The sequence below is a fragment of the Theropithecus gelada genome, chromosome 1, assembly GCF_003255815.1.
Source record: "Theropithecus gelada isolate Dixy chromosome 1, Tgel_1.0, whole genome shotgun sequence".
Taxonomy (NCBI): Eukaryota; Metazoa; Chordata; class Mammalia; order Primates; family Cercopithecidae; genus Theropithecus; species Theropithecus gelada.
In genome coordinates, this window is record NC_037668.1 from 137,432,423 (window position 1) to 137,448,855 (window position 16,433).

General features: G+C 45.9%; 1 protein-coding gene across 13 annotated transcripts; it reads left to right on the plus strand.

The window, feature by feature from the left end:
• Window positions 1–13,287: 13,287 nt before the first annotated feature.
• Window positions 13,288–16,231, plus strand: MRPL55 (mitochondrial ribosomal protein L55). Of its 13 annotated transcripts, none has more exons than XM_025359781.1 (5): window positions 13,288–13,665; window positions 14,108–14,179; window positions 14,298–14,379; window positions 14,721–14,922; window positions 15,992–16,231. In XM_025359781.1, exons 3-5 carry the CDS (start codon window positions 14,354–14,356, stop codon window positions 16,148–16,150), a joined length of 387 nt encoding a protein of 128 aa, XP_025215566.1. In that variant the 5' UTR covers window positions 13,288–13,665; window positions 14,108–14,179; window positions 14,298–14,353; the 3' UTR covers window positions 16,151–16,231. The 13 variants fall into 13 exon arrangements, with proteins under 13 accessions (XP_025215566.1, XP_025215558.1, XP_025215581.1 ...); XM_025359773.1 differs by having other exon boundaries at window positions 14,142–14,179; XM_025359796.1 differs by having other exon boundaries at window positions 13,288–13,471; window positions 14,108–14,175.
• The last annotated feature ends 202 nt before the right edge of the window (window positions 16,232–16,433 follow it).

Below are 16,433 nucleotides of genomic sequence, written 5' to 3' on the forward strand. Positions count from 1 at the left end.
GGAGCAGCTGAGGATTGTGGGTAAGCTCTCGGATTTCAGAGCTCCACAGATTTGTGTTTTGAGCTCTCTGAGTTTCTTTGAGCAAATTTCTGATTCCAAACTGGGTTTGGAAGTCATGACAGAAACTGGGCTGGGTGGCTGGGCATGGTGGCTCACCCCTGTAATCCCAGCACTTTGGGAGGCCGAGGCAGGCAGATCACGAGGTCAGGAGATTGAGACCATCCTGGCTAACACGGTGAAACCCCGTCTCTACTAAAAATACAAAAAATTAGCCAGGTGTGGTGGCAGGTGCCTGTTGTTCCAGCTACTCGGAAGGCTGAGGCAGGAGAATGGCATGAACCTGGGAGGTGGAGCTTGCAGTGAGCTGAGATGGTGCCACTGCACTCCAGCCTGGGCGACAGAGCGAGACTCCGTCTCAGAAAAAAAAAAAGAAACTTGCCTGGGTACAGGAATGGATTTGATCTGGGAATTAACTGGCTTTGATCCAGCTAGAGGCCTTTTACATACGACTGGGTCAGAAACAAACTGGTAGTAAGCAGTAATATTGCATGGGTTATACAATTTGGCTTTTGAAAATTCACAGGGATTTTTGTGTTCTACCCCTTTGTTTCATTTTTCTTGTGCACTTAGGTAGGAAAAATCACTGGCTAAGTTAATTAAGAGAACCTGAGAATAAAGCCAATATTTTAGGTAAAAATAGGAGTCTTAATTTCTGGAAAACTGAGTTCCTTTTGGGTTACACATTTGGCCTAGGAGGCAGCAAAGTCTTACAGAAATGGCAAAATCTTACTAGAGATAACTTACAGTGGAATGTTCTGAATGAGCAATGCATTGAAGTACATTTAAAAATAAGGGCTCTCAAAAAAGTCCCTTTTGGCTAAGAACAGGTTAGGCACTACGGAATGTTAACTGCTATTCTCTTTGGAATAACCTGCCTTGCACTCTTTGCTGATGGTTGAGGGTGACAGGATTAGGCATGTATGTACAGGATAGTGGCACATGGGGAGCTTTTTCCTCCCGAAAGGGGAAACTTGAGAGCTGATGGGACTGCGGGAAAAGATATCTTTGCTACTGACAAACAGCCACCTGAACTTTGCAGCATTGCTGCAATGAGTCAGTCTTTCTCTGGCCTCCTTGAGCTCTTCACCTTCCCCATCCTGCCACAGGTAATACTTTTCTTTCTCTACCTTTCCTTTCCTATCTTTTCTGTTACTCAGGGCAACCATCTGGCCCAGAGACCATACGTTGAAACTCCTAGTTGGAGGTTGGATTAAAGATGATGGGGCCCATCTGGGGACAAATTTAAGACTTGCCAGTTTGATATTGGCTGCTAAGCAGAGTGACTAATGTCTGTGTTTTATCACACATATTTTGCTCTGGCCAGAATGGAAACAGAAAATTTTCCTTTATGTTGTGTCTTGGCCCCCAGGGCTATGGTGCAGCCAGCTGGGTCATTAGGGCCAGAGAAAGAGAACCCAGAAGCCTGTCATGCCAGCAAAAGGGTAAGAATTTCTTCCCAGTCAGACTTCTGGTCTCTCTCTCTCTCTCTCTCTCCCCACTCCTTCCCTCCCCCCCTCTCTCTCTGTGCAAACTCATTGAATGAATGGTAAAAATCACTGTTTATCTCCTCTGTAAATTTTGATTAATGGAAGAAAGGATTTGTGAGGCTAGTCTTAAACTGTAGCAAATCTGGTGTGCTTTGCGTGCCTTTCTGTATTGTTCTGTCACGAAGAGGGGTACCTTAGGATAGACGCCTGTAAGCCCACTTTTCAAGACGGTTCAGCAAATTGGTCAGTTATGTCCTTGGGAGCTTGACCTTGTAATTATGTGACCATGCTTTCTCTTTTCACAATGGCGGGCCAGGTTCAGGGTTCAATCCCTAGATTAGGGGATGAGCCTTTCTCATTAATATTTGGGTGACCTTTGCCATTTTTAAATTCTCTTCCCCTCCACAAACTGTCTTGAATTTTCCCTTCTCAGAGCACCTATGAGGTTATTTTTGGTAAAGTTTAAAAGCCAGAAATATCAGCCATTTGGCCTGGCTAAAGTCAGGTAATAAGAAATTTTAGAAGGACTTTATTAAAGAGTTCTATGGTTAAAAGTCAGCTTAATTAAAAGCAGATATTCAAGCTCTAACAGCCTGGGGCTCCTTGGGGAAAACAAGAGGCACCAGAAACCCTTTCCTGGCCCTGTTCTTCCAAGGACTCCACCCTAAAGCAAATAATCCAATTAAGAAACTTAAAAACTGACACACACACACAAAAAAATCTTACAACTACTGTAGTAATCTTCCTCTGTCTGTCTGTGTAATTATATATGTGTTGTTGTGTGTGTAATGTTTACATAAAAGATCTCTGATTGACTTGAACAAAAATAGGCACTTAAATCAAATATTTTAAAAGAAAAATAAAAACTGTAATGCCTTTTAATTCAGGTAACTTTAGTAATCTTTGGAAAATAAAAACAGCTTTAAAAATTATTGAAAAAATAAAGACATTTATTTTAGCCTAAAATTTATTTATTTAGTATTTAGTGTTTAGTCTAAATTATGCAGGTCAGATATTAGGTTTTCTTCATACTTTAAGGTCATAAACTGCTTTGACTTTTGAAAATTGTTCAACTAATTTTGGAGACATTAAATTCTAAATAAGGCCTGGGAATATGTGGAATTAGCTATGCCCCCTAGCTATGAAAAGAAGTTTATAAAGAAAAGAGACTTTATATAAGAAAGTGTCTTGTAAGATAAATTCTTGTCCTAAAGTAAAATGACTGGTTGTTTAAAAGAGGGATGTTTAAGACAAGCCACGAAGTCCAAGCATGTCATAGATGCTCTGTGTAAGTTGTGAAATGATTCATAAAAGAAAATTTATGCACCAAAAGTGAAAGTTGCTAAGAATTACCATTATAACATGTAATTCAAACTACTGAAAAAAATAGGTTTTAAGTGTTTTTGGTTAAGAGATTATAAGAGGGCATGGTAAAATAAATTTTTGCCTAATTTAGAGGGTTAAAGGATTGTTTTAAATTAAATTAAACTAAAGGTTTAAAGAAATTGTGGAATGGAAAATTAACCTTGTAAAAGAAATTCTATGTGTGAAAATATTGACTAAATTTAAAGGGGTATTAATTTTTTTTCCCTAAAATGAACATCTAAATAAAAGCACAACAGGGTTTTCTTAAAGCACTAATCTGCTCTTTGACAAAAATTTGTAAAGGATTATAAAAGGTTTATGAAAATCTCGCTTTATGGTCAAACTGATTAAGACTGGATATGTTTGTCTATGAGGTTATATTAAAAACTGTGGTTGACATTAATAGTCCACTAATGCAAGGGTGAAATGTGGCTTTCTCTCTTGAACAAAATTTTCATGTAATATTGAAAGATAATGAAAGATTTTGTTTGCCTTTTAAATACACTACCAAAAAAAGAAAAAATAGGTGGGAGGGAATACACAAGACAGATTATTTGGAAAGGTAAGTCTTCTATTAATGAGTAAAGGTTTTTGCCTTTTGAAAAATTTTTGAGTCATCATTTTGGCTAAATGAATGACTTATGGTAAACTGGAATTCTAGTTCATAATATCAAATATTTTAAACCTTTAACATTTTTTGTTTTTTGAGATGGAGTTGCGCTCTTGTTGCCCAGGCTGGAGTGCAATAACATGATCTAGCTCACTGCAACCTCCACCTCCTGGGTTCAAGTTATTCTCCTGCCTCAGCCTCCCGAGTAGCTAGGATTACAGGCATGCACCACCACACCTGGCTAATTTTGTATTTTTAGTAGAGACAGGGTTTCTCCATGTTGGTCAGGCTGACCTGGAACTCCCAATCTCAGGTGAACCACCTGCCTTGGCCTCCCAAAGTGCTGGGATTACAGGCATGAGCCACCAGGCCCAGCCTTAAACCTTTAACACATTTAATAGTCTTCCCAAAATCAAATTTCATCTTCAAAATGGTCTTTTCTCTGTTTTTTCTTTTCTTTTTTTTTTTTTTTGAGATGTAGTCTTGCCCTGTCAGCCAGGCTGGAGTGCAGTGGCATGATTTTGGCTCACTGCAACCTCCATCTCCTGGGTTGAAGCAATTCTCTTGCCTCAGCCTCCCAAGTAGCTGGGACTATAGGCGTGCACCACTATGCTTTGCTAAATTTAGTATTTTTAGTAGAGATGGGGTTTCACCATGTTGGCCAGGGTGGTCTCAAATTTCTGACCTCAAGTGATCTGCCTGCCTCAGCTTCCCAAAGTGCTAGGATTACTAGGAGTACAGGTGTGAGCCACCACATCCAGCCCAAGATGGTCTTTCTTCTTCTTTTTTTTTTTTTTTTTTTTTGACTGGAGCTTCATTCTTGTTGCCTAGGCTGGAGTGCAATGGTGCAATCTTGGCTCACTGCAACCCCCCCTTCTCCTGGGTTCACGCAATTCTCCTGCCTCAGCCTCCTGAGTAGCTAGAATTACAGGCACCTGCCACCATGCCCAGCTAATTTTTTGTGTTTTTAGTAGAGACGGGGTTTCACCATGTTGGCCGGGCTAGTCTCAAACTCCTGGCGTCAGGTGATTCACCCACCTCAGCTTCCCAAAATGCTGGGATTGCAGGCATGAGTCACCGTGCCCGGCCCCAAAATGGTCTTTTCTGGCCTGTAACTTTGGAATGCTCCAGAGGGCCCCTAAAACATCCAAAAGAGAGGTAAACATAATTATTTAACATGTTAAGTTACATGGAAGCATTGTCAAAATAAAAATAATATTTAATCATCAGTTTATATTTTAGTGGACAATAATATATGTTCCAAAATTGTAGGCCAGGCACAGTGGCTCACACCTGTAATTCCCGCACTTTGGGAGGCCAAGGCGGGTGGATCACGAGGTCAGAAGATCGAGACCATCCTAGCTAACATGTTGAAACCCCATCTCTACTAAAAATACAAAAAATAAGCCAGGCGTGGTGGCGGGTGCCTGTAGTCCCAGGTACTCGGGGAGGCTGAGGCAGGAGAATGGCGTGAACCCAGGAGGCGGAGCTTGCAGTGAGCCGAGATGGTGCCACTGCACTCCAGCCTGGGCTACAGAGCAAGACTTCATCTCAAAAAAAAAAAATTTTTATAGGATTTCTAAAATTCTAATATGTCTGAGTATATACTGTCAATCATAATTATGGTTATTATGTTATTATACATGACAGAAATAACCAGATTCCCTTGAATAAAACTGCTAACCCGAGTGGAACAGAAAAAATTAACTAAATACAGGCCAGGCACAGTGACTCACACTTGTTATCCAGCACTTTGGGAAGCCAACGTGGGCAGATCACCTGACAGGATCAGGAGTTCGAGACCAGCCTGGCCAACATGGCAAAACCCCATATCTACTAAAAATACAAAAATTAGCTGGGTATGCAGTGCAAGTCTGTAATCTCAACTACTTGGGAGGCTGAGGCAGGAGGATCACTTGAACCCAGGAGGTGGAGGCTGCAGTGCACCAAGATCATGCCGCTGCAGTGCACCAAGATCATGCCACTGCACTCCAGCCTGGACAACAGAGTGAGACTCTGTCTCAAAAAAAAAAAAGAAAAAATTATTTAAATTCCAAGAAAATACTTTGCCAGATTTTCATGTTAAACCAGCCAATACTAAAATTGTTTAGATATACAATTTGAACTTCAAGGTCTGAGTCAAATTACCTATGATAACCCATTAGTTATCAGTGCTATGTACCTAAATTGGAAAAAAAACTGGTATTCAAGAGGACATAAGTCCAATGTTAAGCATGGACTCATGGAAAACCAGGATGGCCACCTTGTCCCTCTTGAGACTCCAAGGCTTTTGTTATTAAAGGTTCTGGATTTTATGACTCATCATGGAAAAGATAAAATGATCCAAATTGAATATACTGATGTGGTTAATTTGTAAATTGCAAAAACTGTTTAAAACCAGTGCTTCCACAGTTGCCAGGGACAGCAGAGCTGAGGCTGCTCTCCTGGACACTGAGCAGAGTCCTGTGGCTCTCGGGCCTTTTTGAGTGAGGAGCTGCTGGGCAGCCCGGGATCATGGAAGAGAAAGCGCTAGAGGTTTATGATTTGATTCAAACTATCTGGGACCTAGAAAAGCTCAATACATTAGAAGAACTGGAATTGGTAAAGGAAAGTTACATGGAAGTTAAGGAGATAAATGAAAAAGACTATCTGGTTATTACCAAGTTTACACCAGAGTACCTCATTGATATTTGGCGATTCTTATGGGGCTGTGCTTAAGAATAAAACTTCAGCGGTGTTTACCATTTAAACATAAGTTGGAAATCTACATTTCTGAAGGAACCCACTCAACAGAAGAAGACATCAGCACACAGATAAACAACAAAGAGCAAGTGGAGGCTGCAATGGAAAACCTCAGCTTATGGGAAACTGTGGAACAGTGTGTCCTTGAACCTGACTGGTAGGTATTTTAAGAGTCACTAAGCTGTAATTGATATATTTGTTTAAACTCTTTGTATAATGTCAAAGACTCACGTTTAACACATAGATGATTTGTACCTCAGATCATTTTTTAAAGGATTATTTCTAAGCAAGATTTAATTTTAAGGTAGTACCTAATTTGTTCAGTGTATAACATTCTCAGGATCTGTAACACTTAAATGATCAGACAGAATAATATTTTCTAGTTATTATGTGTAAGATGAGTTGCTATTTTTCTGATGCTCATTCTGATACAAACACTTTTCATGTCCAATATCTACTCTGCCCAAATGTACTCAATTTAAATAATTACTCTGTAAAATAAATAAGCAGATGATTCTTGTTTAAAAAAAAAAAAAAAAAAAAAAAGCAGCCAGGCACAGTGGCTCACGCCTGTAATCCCAGCACTTTGGGAGGCCAAAGTGAGGATCACAAAGTCAGGAGTTCAAGACTAGCCTGGCCAATATGGTGAAACCCTGTCTCTACTAAAAATGTAAAAATTAGCTGGGTGTGGTGGCGGGTGCCTGTAGTACCAGCTACTCAGAAGGCTGAGGCAGGAGAATCGCTTGAACCCAGGAGATGGAGGTTGCAGTGAGCCGAAATCAGGCCCCTGTACTCCAGCCTGGGCGACAGAGCAAGACTCCATCTCAAAAAAAATAAATAAATAAAAATAAAAAATAAAACCAGTGGTTGGTTCCATATTCCTGGGAAGGTAATCAAACCTTCAGGTACATTTGGCTACCTGAAGCCAATGGGTCATTTAAACATGTATAAATGAATTTCATTGCACTGTCATTTTCAATGCATGTTTTATGTTATAGCAGCTAATTACTATGCCAGAGTATATTTTCACCAGATAAAGAAAACTTTTTATGATTCACTGAGGACAATCAACCCCTTCACAATCTAGAACCTGAAGACTGAATCCTCTGAGAACATCAGAGAAAGACTGTCCTTCTATACTGCGACAAAACTTTGGAACCTTGAACCTTGGGTTCATAAACAACTGAGAGGGGTCCCTCTACACTCGTGGAACTGTACACCTTTCAGAATCCTTAAGGTAAAACTAACCCAGAAAGTTTCTTCCCAGAAGAAGTTGGCATCCTTGACGTGAACAGCTTTTCCCAAGATCACGGATCAAGACTTCTATCATAAGACTCTTATCTTTGAATATTTTTTCCCTGTTTATGCCTCTATGAACAATAGAAAATGGGTTCTATTATGTTCAGTTATACGGTATACTTTTATTTGTGAAGGATTTTGCAGCCAGCCTTATACATGAATAATCTTATACTTTGATAAAGACAAGATGAAGGCCCAATGTAGGTGAAAAACTTTAATTATACATACATTTCCTCATAATCAGTAAAAACTCCTCTTAACCCACATCATGGGTTTTTTTTTTTTTTTTTTTTTTTTTTTAGGCCGAGTCTCGCTCTGTCACCCAGGCTGGAGTGCAGTGGCCGGATCTCAGCTCACTGCAAGCTCCGCCTCCCGGGTTCCCGCCATTCTCCTGCCTCAGCCTCCCGAGTAGCTGGGACTACAGGCGCCCGCCACCTCGCCCGGCTAGTTTTTTGTATTTTTTTAGTAGAGACGGGGTTTCATTGTGTTAGCCAGGATGGTCTCGATCTCCTGACCTCGTGATCCGCCCGTCTCGGCCTCCCAAAGTGCTGGGATTACAAGCTTGAGCCACCGCGCCCGGCCCACATCATGGGTTTTAACGGAATCTCTTTAGAGAACATTGCCAGGGGGCCTTCACTTTTCTAGAAGGACGTCATTTGTTAGGTCCTTTTTCCTTGGTTTAGAATAAAATAGGCAATAATTTAAAATGTATCCCTCATAATAGGCTCTCTAGCAGATTCTACTGTAAAGGCTATCATTACACAACAGACTTTAAATTCTCTTGTGAAAGTTATGCTAAATAATAGAATTAGCTAAACAGAAAAGTACCTGTGCAGCTGCTGGCACTTGTGGCCTATGGAGGAATACATTAAATGTAGATTGTAAACAGGCCGGGCGCGGTGGCTCACGCCTGTAATCCCAGCACTTTGGGAGGCTGAGGTGGGCGGATCACGAGGTCAGGAGATCGAGACCATCCTGGCTAACACAGTGAAACCCTGTCTTTACTAAAAATACAAAAAATTAGCCAGGCATGGTGGCGGGCGCCTGTAGTCCCAGCTACTCTGGAGGCTGAGGCAGGAGAATGGCATGAACCCAGGAGGCAGAGCTTGCAGTGAGCCGAGATTGTGCCACTGCACTCCAGCCTGGGTGACAGAGCGAGACTCTGTCTCAAAAAAAAAAAAAAAAAAAAAAAAAAAGAAATTCAGTTGTAGAGGATTAATGAAAAGATCATTTAGTCAAGCAAGTAGACCCTTTATCTCACTCATTCTTTAATCTATTTAATTTTAGGCGGTTTGGTTTATGGGGACCCTGGGTAACGAGCACACTCCAAACTCTTGGTATTATCCTCCCAATAGGCATAATAATAGTCTCCCTGGTGCACTGTATTCTCTCTAAGGTTTTAAATGTTTGCATGCAGCCATCTCTAGAACCTCAAATGGTCTCTCTTCAACTGGAATGAAAGAGCTGAAAGAAATATGTGACCATGAGGATACCATAACCTATGAATGATGTGCTGACACCAGAAACCCAAAATGATGGTAACAGAGTGATGCTAAGGCCCCAAATTTTGGTCACACTCTCACCTAAGTGAGAACCTGACCAAAAAGGGGGAATTTTTTTAAAAAAACACAATTATGGGAGGCCATTGTTTTGGACTAAGCTCATGCACTAGGTCCCAACAGGCCAAACCAAACTAAAATGGAGTCACTCATGCTACATGTAACATAATCAAACTAAGGATACACATAATACTAGAACAGACCAGGTTTTTTCTCCTGTAAACAGAATGTTCCAGCATAAAGACATACCCTCTACTCAGTCTTTGTTCCTACCTTTGGAAAACTCATTGTTCTACTGTTTCCCAGTGGGTTTCAGGAGCAAATAAGTACATCTACAATGGTGAGAGTGACAACAACTAAAGTTTTGGTCAATCTCTCAAAATTGAGAAAATGACCAAAAGAGGGGAGTTGTTGAAGCGAACTAAACATGGCCTGAGAAGGACTTCATACTTCTATATTTGAGTTCTTGCGGATGAACTGCAACCTAGCTTAAGGTAGATAGATTGAAAACCTAACAGGAGTATGCAACTGTAACAATAGCTGCCTCCTGGCCAATCCCAGAGGCTGCACTTCAACCATTCATATACTGCTGAGTGTTCAAACTGTGTTCAAATAAGGCAAACACAACCTGAAAACAATCCAGACGTTTTGTACTTCACTTCCAATTTCTGTACATCATTTACCTTTTGTTTGTCTACAAATCTTCCACCACGTGGCTGCACTGGAGTCTCTGTGAATCTGCTGTGATTCTGGGGGCTGCGTGATTAGTGATTCGTTCATTGCTCAATTAAACTTTAAATTTAATTCAGCTGAAGTTTTTATTGTATCAAGTGTAAACCAAAAATAAAAAAAACTTATAAGGCTCCCCAGCCATCTTTTTTTTTTCTTTTTTTTTTTCTTTTTTTTTTTGAGACGGAGTCTGGCTCTGTCCCCCGGGCTGGAGTGCAGTGGCCGGATCTCAGCTCACTGCAAGCTCTGCCTCCCGGGTTCACGCCATTCTCCTGCCTCAGCCTCCCGAGTAGCTGGGACTACAGGTGCCCGCCACCTCGCCTGGGTAGTTTTTTGTATTTTTTAGTAGAGACGGGGTTTCACCGTGTTAGCCAGGATGGTCTCGATCTCCTGACCTCGTGATCCGCCCGTCTCGGCCTCCCAAAGTGCTGGGATTACAGGCAAGGCTCCCCAGCCATCTAAATAGACTTCCCCCTTGGCCAGGGAACTCTTAATTTTCTTTCTTTTTTTTTTTTTGACGGAGTCTTGCTCTGTCACCCAGGCTGGAGTGCAGTGGTGTGATCTCTGCTCACTGCAACCTCTACCTCCCGGGTTCAAGTGATTCTCCCGCATCAGCCTCCCAAGTAGCTGGGATTACAGGCGCGCATCACCATGCCTGGCTAATTTTTGTATGTTTTTTAGTAGATACTGGGTTTCACCATGTTGTCCAGGCTGGTCTTGAACTCCTGACCTCAAGTGATTCACCTGCCTCTGCCTCCCAAAGTGTTGAGATTACAGGTGTCAGCCACCGTGCCTGGCCTGGAACTCTTAAAATTTAACCTGAAAGACTGGTTCAGGCCATGATAAGAAGTGGGGGTCAGACATGCCTCATTATACCTCTCTGGCATTAACATCAACATAGACTCTAAGTCTGATAAACATTTTACAACCTATTCTCTCTGAAGTTTAATAGCTGAAAGCTTCCTCTGCAAATAAGAACTTTGGTCTCCACAATCACATATATATATATATATATATATTTTTTTTTTTTTTTGAGATGGAGTCTCACTCTGTCACCTAGGCTGGAGTGCAGTGGTGCAATCTCAGCTCACTGCAACCTCTGCCTCCCGGGTTCAAGTGATTCTCCTGCCTCAGCTCCCTGAGTAACTGGGATTACAGGCACACACCACCACGCCCGGCTAATTTTTGTATTTTTAGTGGAGAGGAGGTTTCATCATGTTGGTCAGGCTGGTCTCAAACTCCTGACCTCGTGATCCGCCTGCCTCAGGGTCCCAAGGTGCTGGGATTACAGACGTGAGCCACTGTACCTGGCCCACAGTCTTTTATCTTAACCCAGACATTCCTTTCTGTTAATCCCTGGTCTTTAGGTAAATTCAGCCAATTGTCAAACAAAATTTTTAAGTCCACCTATAAGCTGGAAGCCACCATCCTCGACCCCCGCGTTGAGTTGTCATGCCTTTCTGAACCAAACCAATATAGGTTTTAAATGTATTTGATTAGGCCGGGCGCGGTGGCTCAAGCCTGTAATCCCAGCACTTTGGGAGGCCGAGACGGGCGGATCACGAGGTCAGGAGATCGAGACCATCCTGGCTAACACGGTGAAACCCCGTCTCTACTAAAAAATACAAAAAACTAGCCGGGCGAGGTGGCGGGCGCCTGTAGTCCCAGATACTCGGGAGGCTGAGGCAGGAGAATGGCATAAACCTGGGAGGCGGAGCTTGCAGTGAGCTGAGATCCGGCCACTGTACTCCAGCCTGGGCGACAGAGCAAGACTCCGTCTCAAAAAAAAAAAAAAAAAAAAAAGTATTTGATTGATGCCTCATGCCTCCCTAAAACGTACAAAACCAAGCTGCACCCTAACCACCTTGGGAACATGTTCTCAGGACCTCTGTCCTGAGGGCTGTGTCACAGGCCATGGTTACTCATATTTGGCTCAGAATAAATCTCTTGAAATATTTTACAGTTTGAGTCTTTTTGTCAACAACAGCAAGCCACCAGCACTCCTGGTGAGGGAAGGGTAGAGGGAACTTTTTATCAGCGAAATGGGAGAGGTTCACAGAAGCTGCTTAGAAAGAGTTCATTGGTTCCAGAGGCCCAACGCCAAAGCTCAAAGTTGTCCTCAGTTCATTGGTGGAGCTGCCATTACTGGGCAAATGTTTCTTCCGAGCATCTTATCTGAATTACTGTAGTCACAAAGATCGTCTAAATTTTATCAAAGTAGGAGACCCGCGAATGACACAAAAGGGTTTCTTGCGGGGTTTTTCGAAAGTCCTTGTAAATAGTTCTTATCTCACACACTAAGCCTGAGCCTCCTGTCCTTCCCAGCCCTGTCTGTCTGGGCCTGACAACGTGATTTCATTCCTTATTTGTAACTTTCACGAAACAAAGGCCCTGGTCTCATGAACTCACTGCACAAAGTGACCCTGGTTCGCTGGGGGCAGATAAGCGATGCTATCTGCCTGCCCTGGTCCAAACATCTCATCTGGAATACTGCAGGCCAGTGGAAATGCCCGGAATAAACTCTGCTTACAAGGTAATAGCGAGCCTCACTGGCATTTCAGAAATGCGTGACAGCTGCTTCCTTAGAGCCCTCCCCACTCCATTTTGGTTACGTTGTGACATAAATTACTCCATTTTGAACTACAGGGTCATTCCTCAGCCCCCACCAACCCCGCGGATCCCCCCTCAGCCCTGCTGTATCAGCCTTTCAGATCCTCCTTCAGCCTCTCAGGTCCCCCTCAGCCCGCTGTGTCCCTCTTCAGCACCACCTTGAACTTTCCTTATCCCCAGAGATCCTCCCTCGGCCTCCCTTGATTCCCACCTCAGCGCCCAAGGATCCTCCCTCACTGCCCCCTGGGACCTCCCTCAGTTCTGCGGATCCCTCCTCAGCCTCTTGGGACCTCTCTCACCCCTTCTAGATCCTTCCTCAGCCCCGCAGATCCTTCCGCAGCTCCCCCTGGATCCTCCCTCAGGCCAGCTGGTGCTCACTCAGCCCCGCGCATCCTCCCTCCCTCAGCCCCCACCGGGGTCCTCCCGCAGCCCCACCTGGGTCCTCCCTCAGCCCAGCTGGTGCCCCTTCAGCCCCGCGGATCCTCCCTCAGTTCCCCTGCGTCCTCCCTCAGACCTCCGGGACCTCTCTCAACTCTCCTGGATCCTCCCTCAGCCCTGCGGATCCTCCTTCAGCTCCCCACCCCGGGTCCTCCCTCAGACCCGCGGGTCCCCCTCGACCCCGCTGGCCTGCCCTGGTCCTCCCGTAAGAACGGAGGTCACCTGGCCGACCCCGCCTAGCTCCTCGTACTGCCACAGCTCCCCGCAGGCCCCGCCTACCTAGGCTTCGCCCCGCCCACGAGATTACATCACACCGCGCCGGCCCCGCCCAACGGGGGGGTATATCTTGGTGTCTCACCGCCCACTCTCGCCTCGCCCCGCCATGGAATACGTCCTACCGCACGACGCAGCGCCTACCAGTGACGTTGTGGGCTGCAGCGCTGCAGCACCCAACGCAGTGAGTGTGCTGTGACCTCCTGCGTGGCCTCGTCCCTGGTCTTAGTTTCCACCGGGCAGTGGGAGTCAGGACCGCCTGTCCTCAGGCCCCTCCTCAGCGACTGTGGCGGCTGCAGGTTGGCGCCTCGTGTGGGCGGGGAGCAGAGGCGGGGGGCGCTGTACTCTCCCTGTGGAGTCCGGAGGGAGGGAGGCAGGGAAGGGGACTGGGGGCTGCACCTGTACTGGGCCCTTGTCCCCATGCGGTCTAGCAGGAAGGAAGAGGGAGCTTCCCCTGAAGACCCTCCTGGACCAGCCCCAGGCTCCTGTGCTCGTGAGGCCGAGGGAGAGGGATGTCGGCATAGGACACGGAGCAGGATTTCCATTTTAGAGGCAGCCGGACCTGTCTTCAGGTCCCTTCCTTGGTGAGAGGGGTACGCCAGAGGAAGCTGGGCGCTCGGCCGCTGTGCAGCCTCGTCTCCTGGAATCTGAGTATTGGAAACTGGGCTTTCACCTCGGATAACTCAGCACAGACTCCCATGGGAATCCAGGTCACAGCAAAGCAGCCCTGGGCCTCCATTCTCCTTTAAGCAAGCATGACAATCCTCACCTGACTGGGTTTTTATTAAAACTAGCAATGACCTTAGAAAGCAAGGCATGACCTCAGCTCCACTTTTGAGGCTGCAGTCCATTTAGAGAGGTTTCCCAGACTCGGTAACGGCCAGAACAAACAGCCTGTGCCCTGCCGCAGACTGAGTCAGAATTTTTGGGAGTAGTGACCAACTTCTGCTTTTGGAAAAACCTCTACAGGCGGTTCTGAGAAGTCCAAGGGTTGCTGGGAGAGGTTGGTGAGTGGCGTGTTGATTACATGTGTCTTGGAAGCATCCTGGGCTGGGATTTGATGTGAACCCATTAGGTGGAAGAACCTTCCTTTTAAAAAAGATGTCTTCATTCTCTGCCTAGCAGGTTGCACGCCAGGGCCTGTACTTACCACCACCACGTGCCACGGACTCTAAGGAGGAATGGCGGCCGTGGGCAGCCTGCTTGGGTAAGCATGGACTTTTAGGTCCCTGGGTATTACTGTCAGGGGCCACCCCAGGGAACCCCTCTATTCAGCAGGAAATGGCCATTCTAATCCTCCCTAGTCCCAGCTATTATCCACTGTCCGCTGTGCTGGAAGCTTTGTGCCCTTGCTCAGCCTGGCAGGCTCTTCCTGGCTAGGGGGCCAGAGCGGCTCTGACCACAGCCTGCGGCTCCTCAGGAAGCCCTGAGGCTCATCCTGCTCCTGGCATGGGTCACCAGCTCTGGTAGTGTCTCCTGTTGCCTGGCAGTGCCCCATCACAGCCAGCCTCAGTCATGTTGGACCAGTGCTTACATGTTTATCTGCAGCCTGCTGAGGCAGAGCACCATGAAGGCCACCGAACCTGCACTCCGCCACCTGCACACATCCTCCTGGCAGGCCGACAGCAGCAGGGCCTCACTCAGTCGTGTGCACCGCCAAGCTTATGCACGACTCTACCCTGTACTGCTGGTGAAGCAGGATGGCTCCACCATCCACATCCGCTACAGGGAGCCGCGGCGCATGCTGGCGGTAAGCTTCCCTCTCCAGGTGCTTCCAGGTGCTGGGCTGGGGTTCAGGCTGTGGTGGCGGTGCTGGTGGCCAGTTGCCTTAGGATGGACATGTGGCTGTGGTCACTGTACCACATGACAGGAGTCAGGGGAGCAGGTGGTTGTTGGAGGATTGGAGGAAGGCTTAGATCCAAAACTGACTCTTAAGCGCCAAAATTAGGTAGGACTAACCAGTAGTGTGTTTTTATTTTTAAAATTTATTTTTTGGCCGGGCGCGGTGGCTCAAGCCTGTAATCCCAGCACTTTGGGAGGCCGAGGCGGGCGGATCACGAGGTCAGGAGATCGAGACCATCCTGGCTAACATGGTGAAACCCCGTCTCTACTAAAAATACAAAAAACTAGCCGGGCGTGGTGGCGGGCGCCTGTAGTCCCAGCTACTCGGAGGCTGAGGCAGGAGAATGGCCTGAACCTGGGAGGCGGAGCTTGCAGTGAGCCGAGATCGCGCCACTGCACTCCAGCCTGGGTGACACAGCGCGAGACTCCATCTCAAAAAAAAAAAAAAAAAAAAAAAAAAAAAAATTTATTTTTTGAGACAGGGTCTTGCTCTGTCAACCAGGTTGGAGTGCAGAGGCATGATCTCAGCTCACTGCAGCCCTGACCCCCTGGACTCATGCGGTCCTCCCACCTCAGCCTCCCGAGTAGCTGGGACTGCAGGTGCACACTACCATGCCTCGCTAACTTTTTGAAATATTTTTTGTACAGATGGGGTTTCTCTGTTGCCCAGGCTAGTCTTGAACTCCTGGGCTCAAGTGATCCTCTCACCTCAGCCTCCCAAAGCACTGGGATTACAGGCATGAGTGAGCCACCATGCCTGGCCTTGTGTGTTTTTAAAAACATCAAATCTGGGGAAAACACAGAACAATTTATTTTGAAGATTGAAAGCTTTGAAGGGAGAGACCAATAAGAATGTTTGAAAATTAAGCTAGTATAGGATGGAAGACACAAGTTGACAGGAAGGCCCTGGGCTGTCCCCTCAGTAGTTCTCAAGGTCCCTCGATCCACATGGACAAAACTTGGTCTGTCCCCTGCAGATGCCCATAGATCTGGACACCTTGTCTCCTGAGGAACGCCGGGCCAGGCTGCGGAAGCGTGAGGCTCAGCTCCAGCCGAGGAAGGAGTACGAGCAAGAGCTCAGTGATGACTTTCATGTGGAGCACTACCAACAGTTCTGGAACAGGACCAAGAAGTGACCGTGGCTCCAGCCACCCCGGGACGTGGATAAGATGGGAGGGCTGTTCTTAAATCACATATTCTTGAAGCTGCCACCTGGAGTCTGTGTCTGTCCCCACACTTGGTGTGAGCCCCAGACTGGCAGCTCGTCCCCTGAAAGGCACGAGCTCAAGCACAGAGAGGGCTTAGTGGACTAGCAGGGTGAGGGTTGGTTTAGATCAAACCTGTGGGCTTTGGACACTGCTCTGGGGCTGTGGTGCCCACAAACAACTGTGTAGGCAGTACCCAATACCTCCAAGCTCT